Genomic DNA, 25,296 nt, shown 5'->3' on the forward strand with positions numbered 1-25,296 from the left:
TATGCCCTGCTGCACGTCTGCAGGCGGCAAGGACAAGCTTTTGCAGAGCTGATGTGCAAAGTACATGAGGAATGGGGGTGTTAGGGCCACACAAGCCTTTTCCTTAGAGACGCCTATCTATCTGCTTCTAACCTTGCTCCAAGCAGCCTTGGAAACCCCATGGAATGAGCCATCAAGGGAGAAAAGATTGGGTAAGGAAATATGAAGTGACTCATGAAAGTACCTCAGATGTAGAGGCTGCTGGCCTATTTGAGAGAGAAAGGAACATGGGAGAATGTACACGGATGGAGGTGGCAAACTGTTCCTAATATCTTCTCTTCAGACACAACTAAGATGACAGAAAGGCCGTGACTTAGGATATGTCTAGGACTGCCTTTTCCCTTCTTTCTACTTCTTCCTTTATGAAGATGGAAAATTAAATACTTTGACTTTTTTCCCCACTAGGAAGGATCTCTAGAGAGAAAATATATGTGCTAGAGAGTAGAGACGAGAGTGTAAATATGGAGCCAGTGTTCTGGACTCAGGTGGAAGAGGCAGGAGGTGTCCATTCTTGGGAGCCACTGTTCCTGGAAAGGACAGGAGGAGCTGGGAATGGCAAGGTGTCTGGACTTGGTTTGGGAAAAGGAACCAAGTAACAGTTTGCCAAAGAGTAGGCCCAGCCAGGTAGGCCTTGGAGCGAAGGGCCTTTCTCACACAGCAGTGAGACAGCCTCTTGTCAGCTGTGGCCCTGTCCTTAGGTTGCAGGTGTTTGAGATCAGTTCCATCAGCTTGTCTCATTGCTGCTCAGTGTATGACTTCTGCAGGGGTGTCTGACAGGCAGTCACAAGGTGAATGATGGCCAGGTGGTGATGTTGCGTGTGTCTTTAATTCCAGCAAAGGCAGAGGTACACAGGGCTACACAGAGAAACCTTGTCTTAAAAAGGAAAAGAAAGAAAGAATGAATGAATGATACAATGCATGGTTAAGATTTATTGAGGTGAATACACGAGTCTTTTAGTCTATTAGGAAATTAAAACCCCTGGGTAAGAGAGCATGTAATTACTGAGGTTCTTTGAAGGCTCAGTACTGGGACACCCCCTCCTCGTGTTTGTGCTCTTTGTTTTTAACCTCTGTGTAGGAGTAAGAGGGTCAGTCATTCAAGGTTTGGGGTCAGTGCTGCTGCTGTGTAGAAAGTTATGATGTGGGATATCTGTGTGTATACTACCAAGACAGATGAGGCCTGTGTATGGTAAAGAAAGGGTCTCTGCAGACAATTAGCTAATGAAACCCCTAGAATTTCAGATGTTTGGAGAAATGTATTATTTCTGTGCTAACATAGATTTTCTGAGTGAAAATGATAATGTTACTTTGATCTTTAGGGTTTAATATTGAAGGATTTTTTAGTATTGTAAATATGAGGTGAGATTTTTATGAGCCACCAGTTTGGAATCTAGACTTCTATGGAGAACTCATAAAATGGAAAAGATTTCATATTTTCATCTGTCAGTTAATTCACAGGAGAAGGGAGGGGAAGAGGGTAGGTGGACAAGTCTTATTTTTAAAGATTTATTTATTTTTATGTGCATTGGTGTTTTGCCTATGATAATATGACTGTGAGGATGCCAGCTCTCCTGGAATTGGAATTACAGACAGCCATAAGCTGCCATGTGGTTGCTGGAAATTGAATCAGGGTTCTCTCTGGAAGAGCAGCCAGTACTCTTAACTGCTGAGCCATCTCTCCAGCTTCTCCCCAAAAGCTCTAATTGCATTTTTTTTAACAAGTCTTTAAAAAAATATTTTTAGAGGCCCAGTGTGGTGATGCCTATCTATAATCCTAGCACTTGGGCAGAAGTAGGAAGATTCCTCAAGTATGTAGCCAGCCTGGCCTATCTAATTTTCAGACCAATCAGTAGTATATAGTAAAGCCCTTTCTCTAAAACCCAAAGTAAAAGAAAACACTGTCTATGGCAGCAATTCCTTCCCACCAAAGAGCAGTCTAATTGGATTCCCAGGCCTCAACAGAGACATTTTCGTCCTTATCACCTGAACATTTTGAGTCTGAATCCTCTTCTCTTGTTCACATGTTAAGAGAACTTAGTGTGTGCCTGGCTGGCACAGTCTCCCAGTGTGCTTAGAGGTGTCTCCTTTACAGCCTGTCTATTGAGTTTCACTCAACTGAGTACTGACTCTGCCCTGAGCATCAGCTGGGGCTTCATTATCTGCAATAGCTAATTGCTGGCTGTGTATTTTAGTGTCTGGTGACTGCTGCCACTTCCCAAGGCTCTGAACGAGCCGGGAAAGTAAGCTGTTGTGCTGTCATGAAGCAAGGCTACTCAGGAGTGCTTATTTGCTGATGTAATGAAACCATGACTGGATTTCAGTCTTGTTGGCATGCCACTCTAACTTGTGGCCACTCATGAATGACCTGTAGGGTAGGTACATGACTGATAAGTGGAAGGAGAGCCATACCACAGAAAGTGTCCCATAAGGGCAAATCCTTATAGCATGGTTCTTTCCATGGTACGACCCTTGTGGGTGGACTCCCAGCTGGTGCAGCGTACCCTCAGAATGCACAGGATAAATTCCTGTCAGTGATCACCATGGCAATAAAAATTTGCAAAGATGGCCTTAGTAGCAGAGAGAACTATCCAAAGCATATAAATAAATCTTATGCCTTATTTAAAACGCTCTCACTAGATTTAGACCTATACCCATATACCTATTTGTAAATATAGTACCATGATTAAGGCATGCAGACATGTTCATAATTTATTCTTAGTCTTTGAGTGTTTTACTTAAGGTTCACTTACCTAAAATTATTTTAAACTGGAATATCAGTCACTTTATACATTTCAGCCTTGACTTGAGTGTGACTGAGTGGAAGAACACTTGCCTAGCGTGTATGAGGCCCTGAGTTTAATCCTAGCACTGCAAAAAATGAAGATGAAAGAAGAAAAAAAATCACACCAGCCTTTTAAAAGTCATTGTTTTGTTCTGTTAGTTTTTTCCTGTTTCTTTCCATTTATGCCTCAACTCTGTACTGTAGCTTTTAAGAAATTAATCAGAAAGCAAGCCAGTGAGATGTTCACAGGTAAGGTAGCTTGAAGTCTGATTCCTGGAGTCCACACAGTGGAAGGAGAGAATTGATGCCTGAGAGTTGTTCTCTGACCATTACATGTTTGGATGGATGGGATGGACAGATAGATGAGGACGGACAGGGACACACACACACACAATTGTCTCCTGAAGGTTTACTCTCTGACGATTACTTGTTTGGATGGGGACACACACACACAAAACACACTTTTTAAAATTTAAAAACAATAAGGGAAATTCTCCAGGGAGATCTGGGGTTGTAACCCAGTAGTGGTGCACTCATCTAGTGTGGGGTGACTTAGTTCATTCTTAGCAAACTTAAGAACCTTTGCTGATTGCAAGTTTTTCAATGAGCTTCTGTTCCCTGTTGGTGGAAGAAGTTAAAGTGTTCCTTTATGTAGACAGTAACCGGGGGGAGGAGGGATCCCCCACACTGAGGATAGACACAGTGCCCCAGCTGTGATGGAGACTGGAGCCTGTTTCTCTTGCCTAAGTAGTAGCAGAAACTGAGTCATAACGTGGGGCTTCCATAGTAAATTCCTAGCCAGCCTGGGCTACATAATGAGACCTGGCCCCAAATGAGACAGAGCAGACACCACATTCCATTTTATACAGCTGACCATTGATTTCTTCTTCATGTTTCCTGAAATATGAAATCTTCCCTAATATCTCAAAATGGCATAAAGGAACTAGGCTTATTAAAGGATAGATGTGGAGGCTGGAGGCAGGGACAGTGTAGTTTCAGCCCCAGAACTGCCAAGCAGAAAGAAAAAAAAGAAAGCTTCTGAAGGAAGGTGTGGTGACATTAAGTGCATACCTGTAATCCTAGTATCCAGGAGGTTAAATGCTGGGGCGGAGAAATAAGAGAATATTTTGATACATTTCAGAATTAAAGATGTTTTATGTCCATCTAATTTTATTTGTTTTGTTTTTACTGAGAAAGAATCTTGCTATGTAGCCCAAGCTGGCCTTGAAATTAATCATTTTCCTGCCTCAGCCCCAAGTATGAGATTATAGTCCTGCGTGCCCCATCACCCAGAAATTCCTGTGACTTCTGTGAAGGCTGTTTACAGATCCCTCTGAGTCTCTTTATTCCACACGGCTTTCTAGTGCTAGCCCAGACATTTTCCCACAAACTTAGATTAACCAGCACATGACCAGCACCACCACCAGTCTGTGAATTGATTTTTATTTTCTAGTCCTTGACTTTTTGAGTTTCTAAAATGCCAGTCGCTGCATACCCAAGGAGAAGGACTGGGCAGCACTCGTCTACTTGTCTTTGCCATTGTGCCTGCCAGTGTACTGTAGCCCACTGAGCATCTTCTCTCTGTGGGCAGTGCCAGCTTCAGAAATCGGTTTGAAGAAAAGTCTCTTAGTTCCTATCCTCTTGAGGACTGTGGCGGCGCTCAGAGGAAGGAGCTAGAGGGCCTTGCTCCTCTCTGCCTTCCACCCACTGGTGCTGGGAGTGGGCAGCATCCACGATGAGGAAAGAACAGATGTCATAGTGTCCAGTTTTCCTTTCAATCCTGAGCTGAAGTTGTTTACATCATGTCCTGGGCAGCTTTTCCCCAGGGCACATGCACATATGCACAGGTCACAAGTTTAGGAAACTGCTGCTTTTGCTGCTTCTTCCTCTCCCTTGTAAAGGTGGTGTGGCATGCTGCCCCTGCCCCTGCCCCTGCCCCTGCCCCTGAAATGGTACTTTGTGACATTACCAGCCAGTAGAAACTCCTGTATGAAATGGACCGTGCTTGCTGTTGTTGGCTTGGGGGTAGATGCTCAAAGTCTTTAGGTGTTGTATATTAGGCGTGATATAAGGACATGATTAATGTCTGATGGCAAACACTGGATTTTTATTGATGGCTTGAGCAGGGCAGTGTTTTATGGCCCCAAATTGTATTTGAGGGTATGCTTTCAGTAAGGTAAGTGTATTATAATTGAGCTTCTAATCCCATAAACACTTGATGTCCTAGAACTGGTTTGTGCTAAGGTAAAGCATGGGGTTAGGGCAGGAAAAATGATGTTAATGTCTGTTGAGGTGACAGATTATCGTTCTTCAGCTGCGTGGTCTCTTTGGTACTGCTCCTCTGCCATCAGAGTGCAGCATGAGATGGCTTCCTGCAGTGGTTCCACCACTGATCCAGGTCCAGGCCAGACAGTGCTACCTTGCAACCTCTTTAATCTGTTATTTAAAATGAATTTATGGAGAGAGGTAGATGTAGGAGTAGTAGTGGATAAATTTGCTAAAAAAACATTGTCTGGAATTCTCAAAAGAATAATAAAATGTTATGTTAAAATTTACAAATTCTAATCAATTAATGTAAGTATAATCATAAATTGAACAAATATTATAAGCTATTGAGTGGTGAGGTACTCAAAAGGTCTCCAAATACTAGACCATTTAAAAACAGCTAAGCATCTGGGAAAAACAAAAGAAGTGCTGAACACCGCGGCCTTTTGTATGTTTATTACACCTATTAGATTTGAACTGTGCTTATCATGAGCGTTGCAGGTGGATGACCAAATACTTAGTGCTATGGGAGTGCGTAAGCCTCACCCATCCCTTCTGCATCTGTACCCGTGGGATCCCCAAAGTAAAGGGTCCATAATATAGTATTAGATGAGGCAAAATCAGGACACTCCTGGCCCTCCAAGCCCTAGGGCAGAAAGCCGTTGGTTCTGAGGTTGGAGGAACTGTTTCTTTGGGCACCAGGCAGGCAGTGCCTAGAATGCATAGGAAACACCGTCGAATAAGCAATTGCTTGTTACTAAGACATGTACCTACTGAGATCAGGTCCCCCAAAACAAATAAAACACAGCGTGTGCTAAAAAACAATTAAAGATAATCTAAAAACAGCTGAGGGAAAGGGAAAGCATATGGCAAAGGTAGGTGAATTAGAATGCCTCTCTTGTGAAAACCCCGAAAGACTAAACACAGGAGATCTGTCTTTTATGATGCACTAGAATACATACTGTGAGCAGGGTGTGTTTGTGGATTTTGTGTGGTGTGTGTATGAATGGGGGCGGGGTGGGGGAGAGAGTGCACATGAATGAATGAATGAACACGGTCACAGGAATTTGGCCAGAAGCTCAGTTTGAAAGGCCCTTGCCTGTCTTTTCCTCTCAATACTAGGTATCCTTTGTGGTGGACACAGGAGGAGGGAGACAGGAAGAGGAGTGGGCTTCCAGGATGGCTGTTTGTGGGGGTGGAGGTATATGTGCTGGTGCTGGCACAGCTGGGGAAACTTCTGGAAGCCAAGCTGTGCTGGAGCTCAGTGGGAACCAGGTGGGATGTGGTAATGCCTTAGATTGTGCGTCCACGGACAGGTCCTACTTGCTGATAGCAGTTTTCCTGGTTCTCTCGGCTCCTAAAATACTCAATAAAAACAAAAAGTGTATGTTGATATATACATGAGTGTCCATTCTGAGTTGATAAACTGTCATTTTAAGTTGTCTCAGCTGTCCTCACATTATTCAATATTAGATATTCTTAAATGTGTTAATACTTATATTTCCATCTAAGAATCTAAGAAATGTAAATGAAGGAATTTGCCTCATGACAGCAGTACTTCTTGTAAAAGGGAAATTTTCAATGACTGTCTGCACTTGTATTCCTGCTTGACCCGCTGGCCTGCATACCGCGGGGGTGGGGGGTGGAATTCTCGCTAAAAGTGTGCCTCTGACATTCCCTGTATGCGACACTGTTAGGTGTTGTCATTGAAATGTGTTCAAGCATATTTTTTTCTGTTACTGATATATTGTGTCTTCCAGTACCTAATCCTTGGCAGTTTTCATTATATTTGAAGAGATTATTATATCACCCAACTATATTTAGACTCAGAGTGGAACTGGAGTTTAGCTAGTTACTTGGGTGATTCTTCCACCATTTTGGAGTCTTGTGAATCTCCACAGCTTAGATATTTCATTAGAGAAAATGAATCTCGGTAAAGGTTATTTGGATAGGCTATCCTTAGCCCCATCCTGGTTTTCATGCCAGATGGAGCCTTGCGTACAGGCCTGCTCTGTTTCTGTTTTTTTCTGCTTGTTGCTTGTGAAACACACAGCCAGATCTCATTGTCAGATTGTTATCTCAGTGGAGCTGAGGATTTGCAGCTTCCCGACTGCAGGTTGGATTGTCTTTCTATTGCCACTCTTGTAGATTTCCCTTGGTGTCTTTGAAGACTGTGGGACTATGCCATGTTTCTGTGTTTCTAAGAACGGACTCCAGCAGGGATGAAACCCAGGATGTGAGGTCATAATCTGTTATGTGTATTTAGAACAATTTGCCTCTTTCAAAATGAAAGTTTGGAGAATTATGTACAGTCTTAAGTCCTGCTGAAGATAATTGCTATGTTCTGCTACCATCTGGGATTTGGACGTTGGAATGTTAATTCTACATGGTCATACTGGCTACCTTGTAGTGCTTACTATCTGTTCAAATAGGAAATCCTTAAGTAAAGCTGTTACAAAATTTAAATGGCTTCTCTAGTCTAACTTGTGGAAGTATTTCTAGAGAAAAAGAGTGTGTAATTTGGGTTAAAATGTTGACATACCAGAGAGTCCCATATTTCTGTGTATTATATCCATTGATAGCATTAAAATTCTTAATAGATTTAAAGTAACAACAAATCTAACATCTGTGATGTATACATTCAGCAAGTGGAGAAATCAAGTCTTGATCTGTCTGGGAAGTTTATGTGTGGCCTGACTGAAGATCTAAGTGAGCTGTTAATCACATAATAGAGGGTCAGAGAGACATAGGCCCTATGCTTAGAAGCTTGCTAAGGAAAGAATGCCTCATTCTCTGTGAGGGAGGCCCGGTGCTAGAGCAGGTTGTTTTTGTGCAGGCTGAAGGGCCAGTGAGCAAGCTGCAATGAGCCTCTTTGTGTTTTTCCTCTACAGTCTCACCAGTGATCATTAAGGAATGGGCAGCTTACAAGGGGAAGTCTCCTCAGACCCCGGAACTAGTGGAAGCTCTGGCCTTCCGGGAGTGGACCTGCCCCAACCTGAAGAGGCTTTGGCTGGGCAAGGCGGTGGAAGACAAGAACCGCCGGATGAGGGCCTTCCTAGCCTGCATGAGGTCTGATACCCCAGCCATGCTCAACCCCGCCAATGTGCCCACTCACCTCATGGTGCTCTGCTGCGTCTTACGGTGCGTGACCACTCATGGGATTAGGAGTGATACAGGGCAGGGCACAGTCGCCATGTTCAAAGTCTTCTAGAAAAATGATCAACTTACTGTATAGGAATTGTGCTTTCTGTTGAGATTTGTCTAAGATCTGTGTATGTATAATATAGGGATGTAGGTCACGTAAATGCAACAACTAATTATACTACAGAGTGCATCTAATAGAATAGATATATTTGAAAAACCACATAGCTTGTAAATATTATGTGATTGTGTGAATATGTCTGTGTGCGTACACAACCTCTACGTTGCACACACATACACACAGAAAGTAAAATCTGTGCACTTGATGATCATGAGCAAAAGTGAATTTGGTTATTGTTTTGATCATTTCTTTGTTGCTATGATAAACACCAGTACTTAGAGCAGCAACTTGGGGTAGGAAGGTTTTCTGGTTTATAGGTTATAGTCCATCAAGGGCAACTACAGCAAGAATTTGAGGCAGGAACTAAAGCAGAGATTATTGGAAGGGCTCAGCCTACTGGCTTGCTCAGCTACATTTCTTAAACAGCCTATGCTCACTTCTTCAGAAATGGTACAACCCATAGTGTCCTATGACTTACATTAATTAGCAGTCAGCCCCCCCCCCAGCCTCCAACACACACACACACACACACACATCCTCATAGGCCAGTCTGATGGATACTGTTCCTCAGTTGAGATTCTCCCTCCCAGGTATGTCTAGGTTTGTGTAAAGTACAGTCAGTGTATAGTCTTTGTTTCAAGTGTGAAATGATGTGTAACACTTGACTTGTCCACTGTCAACACTTGTATTAGGTGGCACACTGGACCACATATGATATATAATTTGTGGTCGCTTCTGGGCAGCACACAGACACACTTATTGGTTATGGATAAGGGGTGACATTCACATTTTTGTCTGCCTTATGGACAACTTCATGCTTTCTGGACTGATGATAATCTTATGTCTTGACTGTTTATTCTCTTGGCCTCTCAAAGAAGAATGAGAGACTCATTCTTTGCCAGTACCTAGGACATGGTGAGATGGAGGAACACAAGTACCTCTCTGGCCTCTGCCTGTCCATGTAGATCTTTATTTATCCCTGACACCTTCATCTGCTTGGGCAGAGAACCACAGAGGGTGTGGCGTTCTCCCATTCTCCAGAGACAGCTTTTGCCAGTGTTCTCAGTCTCCACCTTTGGGGAAGGTCACATTGGGCATTGCTATGTTATGAATGTCATAAAAGGCCAGGTAGGTAGAATGAATAAGGAGCATTGTTGGTCCAGTCTCTAGAATCCAGGGCAACAGAGATGAGAAGGAGTATGAGCAGAAGTTGATGTTCTGAGGTGTGAGGAGAAGACTAGGTTTGTTGTCATGTCACACATGACAACATGACTAAATCAAAGACGCTCTTCTTTGAAAGTGAAGAGACAAGACCTCAAGTAAATGAATATGACTTGGGCTTAAGTCAGTATGAAATATCAGGAAGGAGGCCGCATGGGTTGGTGCCCACCTCTGTCCCAGCACTACGAGAGCCTAGAGGAGGAAGGTGAACAGTTCAAGACCAAGGTGGTCTATAAAGTAAGATCTTATTTGATAAAAACCAAACAATCAACCACATATACATGAATATTTTTCAAGGAGGAAGGGGCCAAGGTCCCATCTCGAGGCTCCAGTTGTCTGTGTTTAGAGATACTTTGGGCTGTGCTGATAATGTTCTCAGAATGGTGTCAAAACCACCTTTTCCCCAATTTCCATGGTAATAAAGGGCAGACAAGCCTCTGAGGGCACTAGAACAGTTTAGACTGCCTCTTAGCCTCTGTGGTAGAACAGCCCTTCCAAGTCTATTACTATAAACGCACCAAGTATATTTTTATTTGTTATTAGTTTTTTGAGACAGAGTCTCAGTGTATAACTCTTTCTGGCCTGTAACTTGCTATGTAGTCCTGGAACTCATGGACAGAGATCTCATGCCTAGAGTGCTGGGAATAAAAGCATAGGCTTCCATGTCTAGCTTTAGAGTAGTACTTTTTGTTTGTTTGTTTTTGTTTTTTTGAGACAGGGTTTATCTGTGTAGCCTTGGCTGTTCTGGAACTCACTCTATAGACCAGGCTGGCCTCAAATTCAAAGAGATTTGCCTACCTCTGCCTCCCAAGTGCTGGGGTTAAAGCTCTGCATCACTACTGCCTAGCTCAAGTATTACTTCATTCTCTGCTCAGTTAATTGCATGGAAAAGTTAACACTTAACCAGAAAAAAAAATCTTCAAAAAATTTCTTAGGTGAATTGGTAATGCAAATAGTATCTGAAAACATTCTAAATGTGCAGATAAGACTCACTGAATAAATGAGATAGTGCAGTGAGTTGCTGTTTCCGTTATCTGTGGGCTCTGATCCTTGTCTTCATGAACCTGTTTTCTTCATCTGTCTCTATCTGAGAAGAGATGTAGGTAACTAAATAGAAGGACAAGGGCAGGAAATGCACACATTGACCAGCAGGGTTATGAATTCCTGCAGCTGTCCTGAGTTCTGAGTCTCCTTCCAGAAAAACAGAAACAATTTAGAACTATGGCTGTGATCTTTTTCTGATCCATAGTTAAAGGGTATCTAGAGACAGACAGGGTAGAACCTGAAAAGTTAGTGCTCATGGGTCATAGTTTCCATCTAAGAGATGAAAGGAGTCCAGTAGGGGAGTTAGGCTGTAGGACACTTAGTATAGGGAAGTCTGTGCTGTATGTATATGTATGCTACAAATATATAGTTACTAATAAAAGAACATAAGTGTATATAAATAATAACTTATGAATTAAAGGAAGAATATAAACCATGGTTATTTAAGGAAAAGAACCTTGTATATTGATCATAATCTCCACAGTAATAACTTTTCAGTCAATATTTGGGACTGCTGTCACTTTACTTGTTTTTTCTACCAAGCTGATTGAACCTCAGTGGGACCACTTCTAGCACTTAGTTGCAAAATATGCACTTATCTGCTTATTTATTTGAGAGAGAATCTTACTATGTAGCCTTGACTGACCTGGAACTACTCATGTAGACCAGGCTAGCCTCAACTCACAGAGATCCACCTGCCTCTGCCTCAGTGTTGGGGTTAAAGGCATGCACCACCATTCCCAGCCAAAGGATATAATTTTTGTCAGTACAAATATTGATAGTTTAATTTACGTTTATTTAAGTGCAGTAGAAATATTTCGTATTCATTCTCAAGGATGTTTGACTGCCCATCTACTTATGCTACATAATTGTACTGTAAAGTGTATGTCTCTTTCTTGGTTTCCTCATCTTTGATACAGGATACTTACTCCTGCTTCAGAATAGATAAGGTCCTGTCTATAAAATATGTAGACCACTGTCTGCCTCTTAGCATATGAAATTCACTTTGCTTACTGACCTCCTTAGAATCCGCTTGTGCCTTCTCTTAGTGTACATCCCCATGGGTGAATGCTAGCTCTGGTCCTGGTTTTAAGCCTGGAAAGCCTATTCAGCAGGCAAAAGTGGAATGAGTATTGTTTTATATGTCATGACTCTCTGTACTCCTTTGACTTGATCTCCAGCACTGACAAAGCGGTCTGTTTTCAGGAGGTTTTTGTTTTGTTTTGTTTTTTAGATGGTAGCTAGAAACCTGATCTAGTCCTCTGTAAGGTTTGTTGGGTACAAAGAATCAGTACTAGTGGACTTGAGGGTTTATGGCTATTGCAGTTAGTCATTCCCATTCCCACACATGTAAGCTACTTGGGGTTGTACTCTGTGTAGTGATGCAAGCTGTTGATTGCTTGCCAGATCTATCCTAGTGGAATTTGTCTCTTCAACCGTCCACACCAGGATGTTCCAAATGCCAAGTGTGAAGGTGCCCTCAGTGTATTGAGTTACCTTCTCCTCGTGGACACTCCTTGCACCGTTCCCACGTTCATCTGCTGTTGAGGAGCCGTCAGTCAAATGAGACAGATCTCACTCTGGCCCTGGGTGGCCTGGAACTCTCTGTGCAAACAAGGCTGGTCTTGAGCTCGCGGAGAACCACCTGCCTCTGCCTTGTAAATAGTGAGAATAAAGCATGTGCCACCAGGCAGGTCTGGTAAAGCACCTTATTTTTAATGGCTATACACAATACAGCATTCTAGCATGCTAAATGTTGATCAGGTTCACTTTTCAACTAATGTTCTCTCGTGGAAACACAGTGGCTGAAAGAGAGTACAAAGGCAGCTTCCTGAATTGCACCATTTTGGATTTACTGAGAACTCAGTTTTTCCAAGCACTACCTGACAGCTTCAGTTATTCCACTCTCGTTTTATTCCTCACCAGGTATATGGTGCAGTGGCCCGGAGCTCGCATTCTGCGGCGTCAGGAGCTGGATGCCTTCCTGGCTCAGGCATTGTCCCCCAAACTCTATGAGCCGGACCAGCTGCAGGAGCTCAAGGTACCAGTCAGCCTTGTTCCCCTGTCCTGGGAAATCTTGCTTTGGATTTTGGTATAACTTTGCTAACCCTCGCCAGACAGTTGTTTGGGCACCAAACTAATGATACTAATGTCATATGTGTCAAAGCCTTCAAGGCAGAGGGGATATCCTGTCTAGGTATGGCTGTGCCATCAGGGTTTGTAAGCAAGAAAACAGTCGATTCCATATTTATCAGATTTTACCTGTTTATCAATGGATGTTTAGTCTTATTTTTCACATCAGGAAATAAACTTCTCTTTTTTATTTTACCAGGGGATTCCAAGCCCTGGGAGGACTCAATCTTAGGAATTTTCTAACATCTAGCCAGGATTCTTTTTCTTATTTCATTCCATTGTTCCTAGCTGCAACTTTAGTTTTCTCTAAAGCATAATCTTTGCCCTTCTAGTGTTGCGCAGTCCCCTTTAAAAGAACCACTTGAAGAACGGTGTTAGACATCATCCCAATACCCCTTTTCGTATTCCTTTTGATTTTGCCTTCTAGCACTCCTTTGTTCTTTGTGTTGGCAGTGTTTATTTCTCCTAAGTTGTCCCTGGTTTGTAGTGACCTCCTTTTCACTGCACTCATTAGTTGCTATGTTCATGTTTATAATTGCTTTCTGATTTCTGTATTAAATGTTAGAACGTTCAAGACCTCAAGTTTAGCTAAACTCACAGCTCTGCCTTTTCTTTTTAAGGTTAGGGTTTTGTTTTTCTTTGCCATCAGTTATTTAATTTTTTACCGAGTTTGATTTAAAATCAGCTAATCTCTTTTAATAAAAATTGCCTTCACTTTTAGATCTTTTTGCTGTTCTTTATGAACGCATCTTATGGCAAACAGTTTAGACTAGCTCTGTATTTGTTTTAAGTATTTTTTACGTATTTGACAGGTGGTTCTCAATAAATTTCTGGGTTTTCCCTAAATTATTGTGTTAAATTGCATATTTTGGTGCTAACTAGAACTCCCTTGAGGCTTCTGATGACTTTGAAGCAAGCTGAATACAAAACCAAAGCTCAGCAGAATCCTCCTCAAACTGTATTCTTTACTTTGTGGATCAAGCTTTTCTGTTTGTTAGGCAGAAATTGTTACTGTCTTTAACACTTTTGTTTTCGGTGTCAGGCAGTGTGGCGGACCCAGTCAGGTCCTCCCGCGTGTTCCCTGGGTGCCCCGTCACCACCGTCCTCGCCGCAGGCTGTGCTTCAGGGGGTGGAATCACTGCCCTAGAGTGTGGTGCCACCCTCTACCTCTCCTCCTGTTTCTCTTGTGTAGATTATTCCTTCAGTATTGACATCCCAGTTCTGAAAATCAGACCGCCAGGGACCAGGTATGCCCACCAAGCCTTATTCACCATCAAGTTACTTTAACCAAAGTCCATCTTCTCTCCCATATCCTTTTCATTTTCGGATCCACATGCAGGATGTACCTTTTGAATACTTTCATTTTGGTTCTTTTGAGGCCTTAGTGCTTTCATGGTTTTCTCCTGGTTCTTCATCTAAGGCGAGACATTTCTAAAGATGTATCAGTGAGATACATTCCACGAACAGGGGCCTTCTGTCTGACTCGTCGCAGCCCGGGTCTTCTTGTGTCGAAGTTGGTGGTCCTGTTTCACGAGCACAGGCCACACTATTCATTGTCCAGATCAGTGCACATTTCAGAAGAGCTGTGAGGGAAAACAGCATGTGATTGAGGGGAAGGCAACTTGTTTTTTTGTTTTATTTTGTTTTGTTTTTTGATTTTTTTTCAAGATTAAGCATCGTCTCAGCTATTGAATTGAGAATTAATAGAAATATTCTTATTTCAGGCTACCCAAAATTCCCATTAGAGTCCAGGGTTCCAGAATTCAGTGGTAGAAAATTTTTAAAATTGCTTTTTCATTTAATCATTAAGGTTTTTGACATGTCAAAAGCAATGACGGTGCTTTTCTGTAAGATGCCTCTTGACTGTCACTGTTGCTGTGCCAGGGCTGTCACAGTTTGTGGATTGCCTGGACCTGTCGCTCTTCTCCCTGTCAGTGTCTAACACATGCTTTGCCGTCAGAGGAGGAAAATAGAAAGGCAGGTCCTACTTCCGCCAGTTTGCACTCTTGCTGCTAGCTTTTCTGAAGGGAGGGTTAGTGGGAAAAGACACTGCACCATGAGCTAAAATGAGTTTTTAAGAATTCATCTCATCCATGCTTTCTCTGTCCACCATGTCCATGAATAATTGAGCATGTTCTGTGTGGTTCCCTGAGTACCTGTGACAGTGACTGATGACCCTCATTTTCTTCCCTGTTATATTTTCTGAGCCATTCTTCTAGGTTTTGAGCATGAGTGTAATTGTTAAGGTAAAATTAGCACTGAGCCTGGGATTCAGAGTGGGTGGGTGAAGGACGAGGAGAAGGAACTTTTACCATTGTGATATTTGTCTAGTTTCTTCTCTCTTGTTCTTGACATCCCTATAATTCTTTTAACAGTTTCACATGCCAAGTGCAGAATATAAAAGATGGAAAATGAAGAGCTTTAAAGACAGTATTAGGGGCGTGCACCATGTCTGTGATACCTGTAAGAGTTGTTTTGCATATAGGTAAATATGACATAAAGTAAGAGTCTGTAGCCCCATAAGTAGAATCAAATAAAGTCACCTCACTAAAATTGGTTCTTGAACTAATTGGGCAGAGAATAAATTCTGCAGCTGTATTTCTTGTGAAGCCAGAATTTTTCTGTCTGTTTCTCTACTTGAGGAACTTTGGATAATGTTGAATATTTTATCTCTATTGGCATAAGACAGTCAGTACAGATATCTGTACAGTTCAGGGTTCTAATTAGCATTTAAAGAGACTGGAGAGATGGCTTAGCAGTCAAGAGCACTTGCTGCTCTTCCAGAGGACATGGATTTAATTTCTAATACCCACATGGCAGCTTTCAGCTGTTACTCATGTTCCTGGGAATCCAACACCCTCTTCTGGCCTCTGTGGACACTGGGCATTTATGTAGTGTACATACACATAAATAACTAATTTTAAAAATTAACATTGACGGATATAAAGGCACTGCAGTGTGAATTTTAGGGGAGCTTTTGGGCAGGCATTTTGGTACACGCTTAGGAGCCAGAGACAGAAGAAGCAGGAGTTTGAAGCCATCTGGGGTGTGTACTGAGCTGTTATCTCTAAAACAACAAAAAACATTCTGAAGGAAGTTCAGTATACACAGTAATAGAAATCTTATTCACATACTTATGTAGCTTTTATTTCAAGAAATTTTGCCTTTTAAATTAACAGTAGTTGTCATTATTAAAATTGATAATTATCTTGAAAGTATACTTTTTATCTTCATTGCTAAGGATTCAACTCAGGACTTCATGCGTGTTAAACTAAGCAAGTTCTATATCACTGATCTATATCCTCAGACCTAACATCGTGTTTGAAATCCACAGCTGCTGTCCCTCAGTGGCCAGTGAAACTCATATATGAATGAACACACACAGGGTCTTGCTCCATTCCACCCAACAAACTCAGAAATAAGTAATTCTAACAAGGGTGATTCTGTCTTGTATATTTCTGTTATACTCTGTTAAATTTCACTTATTGTGATATGACCAGGATTTTATTCAGTGGGACTTTGTATCTGGGCATGACAAGTAGTAACCCATAACCTCAAGAGTTGCCACAGTTGTGTCCACAGATAGGCGGAATGGTATTTCAGGAAGACATTTTCATACAGGTAGAAACCTTTAAAGTGCCACTATATCTCTCCCTAAGCTGTGATCCTGATTTCCCATTCTCTGATATAGGGCACAAAGGACTTGAGCTGGAAGCAGTGGGAACCAGATGAGGGATTCATAGCCACTATCCCAATATGGGGTTGGGGGGGGATTAACCTGTGTGCAGGGCTGGCTCTGCCTGCTTACAGCCCACCACTTTTGCTTGACTGCTCTCCAACAGGCCAGCTCACTCTATGGTGAAGATTCTTCTTCTTTCTGAAGCTCACAGATGGGATCTCAATAAAGCATATGCATTCATTTGTTTCAGACTGACCCCCTTTCTTTTTATTGCACATAAGTATGAAAGCACATTTAATTCCATCACCCCAGTCCCTCATGCTTCTCACAAGTATATGACTAGTGATGCACACTAGGATCCAGAGATGTAGAAACAGAATTTGTAAATTTATGACCTGACTCCTCTAGGCCTTGCAAGTTTAATTGCATAGACTTACAAACTTTAGAAAAGATGGGCAAGAATGTTAGTTAATGATGTGAAATATTGTTACAGTGGGAAATAAATAACATAATCCTAAATTCATTTTAGCATTTGGCACTGAAATGTTCTTTTTTTTTTTTTATGTTTCATACAATGCCATTTTCCAAAAGTCATTTTCTCTGCCACAGTGCAGCCTTACCTGGACTCATACCCCCTAAAGACTTCATTCTTGAAAAACCATTGAAGTGAGAAGAAAGAAACCAGAGCAGAATTAAACCTGTGTCCTAGATAATCCACAAACTAGGCCCTTTGCACACAGATGATCAAGAGTCAATTGGACTGTCAGGTGTCTTACCCCGCCTGTTGTCTTTGAGAGGAGAGTTCTGGCCAGGCACGTGCCAGTGCTCAGCCTAGGAAGACACAACTTTTGGGAATATCAGTAAAGCACAGTTCAAGCGCAATGTTTCTCTTTTTGCATTCTTTTGTTTATGAACTAAAACGTGCTGACAGTTCAATTAAGCTTCAACATATAATTTACTTAAAAATGAAATTATGCCAAGTAATTTCTTAATACAGGTGCTTGAAAAATGCAGGATCTTAAAATGTTTCTTTTGGACACCCTTCTGTTAGACCATGGCCGGTGTTCAGATGTAGGCTCTGAGCCATGAAGGAGACTGAATCTCATCAGACCCTTTATCATGTCGACTCTTAGCACCATTTTATCCACACTGTGTGGTAATCTACAGACGCAAACTCAGTGTATTCATAAAAGCCTGTTCCCTGCTATTCTAGTAACAAAGAATGTTTTCTTTGAGTAAGACCGGGTCTGCTGGTACTCTTGTGAGGATTGTGCTCTGTTAACTTTGGGGAGTTTTAGTGCAAGGGTGATACTGTACTACTCCTACTCCATAAAAATTACTCTTTCAATTTAAAGATTGAAAACCTAGACCCCCGAGGAATTCAGCTGTCAGCTCTCTTCATGAGCGGAGTAGACATGGCATTGTTTGCCAATGATGCGTGTGGGCAGCCCATCCCCTGGGAACACTGTTGTCCTTGGATGTATTTTGATGGGAAGCTCTTCCAGTCCAAACTTCTCAAAGCCAGCCGGGAAAAGACCCCACTCATCGACCTCTGTGATGGTCAGGTATGTTGGGGACAGGGTGGCCATCTTGGACTATAGTGGAATGTAGTGTATAAGCTAAATCGTAGTATCTTAGCCAGGGTTACTATTGCTGTAATGAAACACCATGACCGAAGCAACTTGGGATGAAAGGGTTTTTTAGACTTCCACTTTCATGTTACCATTTGTTATTGAAGGAAGTCAGGATAGGAACTCGAACAGGGTAGGAACCTGGAGGCAGGAGCTGATGCAGAGGTCATGGAGAAGTGCTGCTTACTGGCTTCCTCCCTCTGGCTTGCTTAGTCTACTTTCTTATAAAACCCAAAACCACCAGCCCAGGGATGGCCCCACCCACAATAGACTGGGCCCTCTCCCCCATCAGTTGCTAATTAAGAAAATGCCTTACAGGCTTGCCTGCAACCTGATCTCATGGAGGCATTTTTTTACTTGAGGCTTCGTCCTCTCAGATAGCTTTAGCCTGTGTTATGTTGACACAGAACTATCCAGTACACCTGCCATCTTCTTAACTGAGTATCCTTAATAGATCTTTGATTCTCATTGCTTAAGAGAGTTAGGTCCTAGAAAGCTCCTTGCACACTGAGTCAGCGAATGTGAACTGCTGCAGCTGGAAGTGAGGGCTGCTGTTCACGTTTTCATTTGCATAGCCTATACTGTGTGGCTTCTCTTCATAGGTATTTCACTTAATATATGTTTTTTGATTGTGATTATTGAGCCTATGGCCAATGGGACATGCTTGTGGGACATCACAGCCTAGTATGCTTTTTCAAGCCCTACAGAACGCTTCAGCACTGTGGGACTATCTCAACCAGTGCAGCCATCAAAAGGGGCAAAAATGCAACACTAAGCCCTGCAGGAAGCCCCATTTTCAGTATGAGCTTCACTGAGCAGCAGTGTTGTCCCGTTGGAGCTCAGTGAGGATCAGTTTGTTGTGTCCTGCATCCTGTATCTCTAGGTCTTAGAGTGACCAGAGAAGCACCTGACTGTTGATTTAGGTGTTAAGAATAAGTAAGCATCAGGAGTAGGTAAGGGGCTGGAGAAATGGTTAAGAACATGTATTGTTCTTGCAGAGGACCCAAGTTCAGCTCTCAGCACCCTCATAAGGCAACTCACAACCACTAGCACCAGGTAGGGAGGCTCTGACTACCACTCCACAGGCACCTCACACATAAGCATGTGCCCACATGGAGACAGATATTAAATAAATATTAAAAATAAAAAAATAATTATGAGAATGTGCAGATATGGACTTTGTACCATAGTAGTTCTGTTTTGTTAGTGACTGCTCAGATGTATTAAAATGAGGATGGTGTTTTTACTTGCCTGTCCCTTGACTTTCAGACTGAGCAGGCCGCCAAGGTGGAAAAGATGCGCCAGAGCATTCTAGAGGGGCTCAACTTCTCCCGGCAGAACCACCCACTCCCCTTCCCACCACCTCCTGCTCTGCCCTTCTATCCAGCATCTATGTACCCTCGGCACTTTGGGCCAGTCCCACCCTCACAGGGCAGGGGCAGGGGCTTTGCAGGTGAGTCATATTTTGGAAATCTGTTAGGTGGGGGCAGAGTGTGTGGTCCTTCTAGTGGCATTGTAGCTTGCCGTATGGAGACCCTGTAATAATAGGTTTTACAGAGTCACATTATGGCAGTAATTCTTCTGAGTATGAATGAGAGAGTAAGATCCTGAAGGAGATGGGGAGAAAGAAAAAGGGAGTCACCTTGATTTTAGTTCTCTTTCATATGTACAGGGAAAGTATATCCCTCTGGGTCAGAGGGAACTCTCTTCTGGAATCACACCTCCAGGGTCTTTAGGAGCCCACAGCCAGTACCCTATTGAATGACTACTGAGGGAGGCTGGCCTTTAGTGCTGACCTCTGGCTGTGATAGAGTGGAATACTGAAATAGCAAGATGGCCTGGGAGACTCCTTCCCAGAAGTGGAAAGAGATATAAATTCTCCTGCCTACTATCATGAATGGGAGGTCCTTCTTAATCCCTTCTCTCATGCTTTTCCTGTTTCTCTCTACTCCGGGTCCTACAGGAGTCTGTGGCTTTGGAGGCCACTATGGGGAAACAGTAGCAACAGGCCCTTACCGTGCCTTCCGGGTGGCAGCAGCATCGGGACACTGTGGAGCCTTCTCAGGCAGTGACAGCAGCAGGACTAGCAAGTCCCAGGGCGGTAATTATTACCCACACCCCTCCCAGACTTACCTGCCAGCATTTCTTCTGCTCCAGCATTTGGCACCTTTCTTCCTTGGCTGCCCTTGGAAGCCATCTTTAATGTAGTGCCTTTTCTCCTGGGTCCCTGACTGACCCTCTGCCCGTTTGTCTGTGCAGTGGCCCTATTGTAGCTGTCCTTTCTCTCCTTTCAGGGTAGGCCACCTAGAAGAGAACTTGTCTGTACCAGTATGACCTGGCCAATACCTTGTGCTCGTGGGCTAGGCTGCCAGCTTTGCATAGTGGTGTATCTCATGCAGCCATTCTTTGGTAAAGGTGCTTGTACTTGTGTAGAAGGTGCCAGCGGGTGCAGAATTCCTAGTATACAAAAGCTTCTGATAGTTTGTTTTATAGAAATGTTTTTAAAGAAAATTTTAATATAAGGTTATTTATTGTAAATTTTGCTTACATCTCTCTTCATTTGTGTTTGTATTATAAAAGGAAAGAGTTTTGGAAATAGTTTATTGTAATTCTGCTGTCACTTGAAGCCATCATGTTGCAGGATCGGTCTGATACATAACTAATTACTTTGAGGATAGGCATTCCTTTCGGGATGATAGTGTTTGCCAACACAGTTGCTCGGGCACTTAGAGTGGCCAACAAGAAGCATGATATATGGGAAGATGTGGCTAAGGATGGGTTGTCTGCAGCCCCAGTGGGCCCCAACACTCCTGTTCCTCACCTTCTCAAGGATTTCTGTGCCTTGTGGCTGCTCCTGTAATTCTTGACCCTGAGGTGTTCCAGCTCCCTCTGGAGCTGGACTCTGATGCTGTCTGTCCTGTGGCTGGGGACAACGAGGGGAGAGGGGTGCTCTCTGGGACAGTGTGGGGAAGAGAAAGTACAAGAAGCTTACCTTGCCTCCTAGCTGTCCTGTACACACTTGTGCACGCCTAAAGCATATCAGCTGTGGAGCTGGAGTACAAGTATATGCAAGGTGTTCAAGACAGAAAGTAGATGTAAACTAGCTCAGTAAATTTTCAATCTTAGTAGGGTGGTGGTAATCCCAGCCCTTAGAAGACAAGGGCAGTCCCTAAATGGGATTTCTCCATCAAATCCCTCCCCTCAGGACTCAGGGAAGCCTGAGGAAAAGAAGGCTGAAAGAGTGTAAGATCCAGAGGGGATGGAGAACACCGAGAACACAAGGCCCTCTAAATCAGCATGATCAAAGCTCATAGGAACTCAGACACTGAGGCAGCATGTGCAGGGGTGGTACAGGTCTGCACCAGGTCCTTTGAGTATATATTATGGCTTCTGTTTTATTGTTTTTATGGCATTCCTGAGTGTGTGAATAAGTGGGTTTCTGTTTCTTGTGTCTTCTCTTTGGCTCTTTTGTTTTTGTTTTGGCTCTTGTGTTTGTTTTGTTTAATTTCAATGTGTCGGTTTTTGTTTTATTTTATTGTATTTTATTATTATCCCTTAGAAGCCTGTTGTTTTCTAAGAGACGGAAAAGGAGTAGATCCAGATGGGAGGGGAGGTGGGGAGGAACTGGGAGGAGTAGAGGGAGGAGAAATTAATCAGGATATATTATGTGAGGAAAAAAAACCTATTTTTAATAAAAGGAAAAAAATAAAGTAAAATAAAAAGAAAACGGGGCAGGAAAATTTCCACAAATTCAATGCTAGGCTGGTATACATGGAAAGTCTTCGATCAGCTAATTCTATATGATGAGATTGTGTCTTTAAAAAAGTTATTTATCTTAATTACCTGGTAAAATAATATTTTTGGTATAAAATAAGCTATTATTAAAACATTGTCTGGCTGGGTGTGGTGGCACACTCCTTTAATCTTAGCAATCTGGAGGCAGAGGCAGTTTCGAACCAAACCTGGTCTACATAGCAAGCCCTAGGCCAGCTAAGACCCTGTATCAAGAAAACAAGAACTGTCTTGTCTGTTTTTTTATACTTTTCTCATGTGACTACAGGAAACAGAGGCCTCTCCTAAGAGGGTGGTAACTTGGTAGGCAGACCTGTTTCCAGTACTTCTTCAACTGTGTAGGTCAGTCATAGGCATACGCTTTGACACCAGGACGGCAGGGAAGCATATGCTTAGAAGTAAGGTGTTTACACTCATTTGTTTGAACAGTTTTCCTGTACTTAATAGTTTAGGAAATGTCTTCGGTTAGAAAGCTAGAATATTCACGTTATCAGTAATATGAAATGTGTGTAGTCCACCTGTAATTCCACCCGACATACAGAGCTAGAGGGCTAAGAGGTCATGGCAGGCCTGGATTGCACAATGAGACCCTGTTTCGTGGGATCTTATATAGTCCAGATGTAGCATGCTTGCCTAGCCCGTGCACGGCCTTGGGTTCAATTCTTTGTACTTTGAGAGTGAGAGAGGAAGGGCTGTTTCTAGACTTACTAATTTCTCTAATGTTTAGGTAATGCTGTAAATATGGTAGTGTTTACCGAGAGGACAGCGCACTGAGGTTGCACAGCCCATCTGGTGGTAGGGAAGGCAGGTCAGCTGCGTGCAGCTACATTTCACTGTGAATCTCTCCAAATAAGGGGTTCACATTGACAGTTGGAATCCAGCTCAGTTGCAAATCCATTTGTTTTATATTTTAAATATCTATTTATTGTGTGTATGAACATACTACAGGGTACTTATGGAGGTCAGAGGGCTGCTTGCAGGAGTTGGTTCTCTCTTTTAAACATGGATCTCTATGATTGAACATAGATCATCTATCAGACTTGGTGGCAAGCACCATTATTGGGTGGATGAGCCACGACACCAGCCCCTCCCCCCATAAATTTATACAGGGTTTCCCTCTGTACTCCAGTTGGGCCTCAACTCCACAATCCTCCTGCCTCAGTTTCTCAAGTGTTTTAATCACAAATGCTTACTACCATACCTAGCTCTGTTACGGGTTCTTAACTATAGCTTGAAATCACATGGTGTAGGGCCGGGCATGTCATGATCTCAACATTCGGGAGGCAGAGGCAAGTGAGTTTGATGCCAACCTGAGTTCTAATCTGGAGAGTTCCAAGACAGACAGTGCTACATAGAGAGACAAAAAAAAAAAAAAAAACAATAATAATGAAAAAATTGCATGGTGTGTACAGAGGGTCTTCTGTAATATAATCTTCGCAAAGCAAGGTAAATAGCTGCTTACTAAATTGGAAACAACCAAGAGTTGCTTTGCTTGCTTTCTCTTTGTTGGTCCTAATGATGCGGTTGTAAAGATCTTGTCTTCTCGTGTACTTATTTTTGTGCAGGAGTTCAACCTATTCCTTCTCAGGGAGGGAAGCTAGAAATAGCTGGCACCGTGGTCGGCCACTGGGCTGGAAGCAGGCGGGGTCGTGGGGGCCGAGGGCCCTTCCCTCTGCAGGTGGTGTCTGTAGGAGGACCTACGAGAGGGTAAGCTCTGGACCTGGGTGGTGAAAACAGTCTTTGGTTGGTTCTTCCTCCTGAGCAGGAGTTGTTCCACCTCACTCCACCCCCTATTCCCTACTCCCACCCCGCCAGGTTTTTGTTTTGTTTTGTTTTGTTTTTGAGGCAGTTTCTCTGGATAGCCTTGGTTGTCTTGGAACTCACTCTGTAGACCAGGCTGACCTCTGCCTCCCTCCCAAGTTCTGGGAGCAAAGGTGTGTGCCACCACCACCACCTACCAAAGGTCTTAGTGTTACATGGAATCCTATTATATTACATTCTATAATTGTTTAATTGACTGTTATTAAATAATTAACCATGCATTATTCAATTAATGAACTGTCTTTTAAAAAGTATTTAAAGTTTTAGTTTTGAAGTCAGATGTTTTGAATGTGAACCAGAAAAATGATTCCTTGAGTTTGATGTGACCACACTTAATACTTAATACTCAATACTCGCTGTCTCGCACTGTGTAAGATCTATTTGAGAGTATTTTCAGCATAATCTTTGATAGATTTAAGTCTGTTTGGTCTTGTCTCTTTATATTGACACAGGCGTCCAAGGGGAGTTATTTCCACTCCAGTGATTAGAACATTTGGAAGAGGTGGAAGGTACTATGGCAGAGGCTACAAAAGCCAGGGAGCAATTCAGGTAATTCAGCACAGGGTTCCTATCACTCCTGCTCATGCCTCCCCTAGGCTGAATTTCCCCTGCTGTGTTGTGACTTTAGGGCAGTGAATTTGTTTGGCAGTTTTCAGTCCTCTGACTTGATACCTGGCCTATAGGTGCTTTCCATGTTTACATAAAACTTCCTGTCAGCCCAAGTCATTTCCTTTCATTCAGGAACTTCATCCATGTAATACCGGTGGTATTGGACCTCTTGTTTGTACCAAATGAGGACCCAGGCTCCCCTGGCTATCTGTCTTCCTAGTTTGCAACTTCTTAAGTAAAAAATGGATTTTTTTTTTTTTTAAGTCAGGGTCTCACTGTGTAACCCAGGCTGGCCTCAAACTCACAGAGATTCACCTGCCTCTGTCTTCTGAGTGTTGCTGCAATTAAAGGCATGCACACCATCCAATTGAAATGAGATTTTGAGGCTATAGGCGTGATACCAAGTTATTCAGCCTACAGGTTAAACATGTACATATGATATATGGGGTGATGGTTTATGTGCGTGTATTAAGACTTGCTTATTTTTCAGTGGGGCGGTGATGGTGCATGCCTTTAATCCCAGCACAGATACAAACGGATCTCAAGTATGAGGCTAGTGTGGTCCACAAAACAAGTTCTAGAACCTTGTCTCAAAACTAACAAACAAACAAGAAAAGACTTGCTTATTTTTATTTTGTGTGTGTGTATGGATGTTTTGCCTTCATGTATGTCTGGGCACCATGAGCCTCGGATCAGAATAAGATGTTGGAGTCCCTGGGATTAGAGTTAGAGAAATTCCGTGCAGGTGCTGGGAATCCAGCCCAGGTCCTCTTAAAGAACAACCAGTGCTCTTAACCTCCTGTCCCACTTTTTTTTTTTTTTTTTAATTTTTAAGGTAAGATCCTCATTATACCTGTTGTAGCAATGCTTCTCTTTGATCTTTGTCTCACATATCCTTTTCCCTGATTGAACTTCCTGTACTTTTTTTCTTTTTCTCGAGACAGGGTTTCCTGTAGCCTTCTTTCGGATACCTGTACCTTGTGCATGCCATGTAGAGACAGTGTGCTGTCACTCCTGT

The 25,296-nt window shown here is 42.7% G+C and overlaps 1 protein-coding gene across 1 annotated transcript in view; it reads left to right on the forward strand.

Annotated features, from left to right (window-relative positions):
• Fam120a (family with sequence similarity 120 member A) overlaps window positions 1–25,296 on the forward strand; it is an 87,726-nt gene that overhangs the window by 57,897 nt on the left and 4,533 nt on the right. Inside the window, exons 11-17 of the mRNA XM_048432973.3 lie at window positions 7,978–8,227; window positions 12,540–12,654; window positions 17,781–17,990; window positions 19,326–19,509; window positions 20,020–20,157; window positions 23,414–23,555; window positions 24,122–24,218. Coding sequence (XP_048288930.2) covers window positions 7,978–8,227; window positions 12,540–12,654; window positions 17,781–17,990; window positions 19,326–19,509; window positions 20,020–20,157; window positions 23,414–23,555; window positions 24,122–24,218 — 1,136 coding nt within the window. The remainder of the gene's footprint in view (window positions 1–7,977; window positions 8,228–12,539; window positions 12,655–17,780; window positions 17,991–19,325; window positions 19,510–20,019; window positions 20,158–23,413; window positions 23,556–24,121; window positions 24,219–25,296) is intronic.

Source organism: Myodes glareolus, chromosome 14 (genome assembly GCF_982192425.1).
Source record: "Myodes glareolus chromosome 14, mMyoGla1.1, whole genome shotgun sequence".
Taxonomy (NCBI): Eukaryota; Metazoa; Chordata; class Mammalia; order Rodentia; family Cricetidae; genus Myodes; species Myodes glareolus.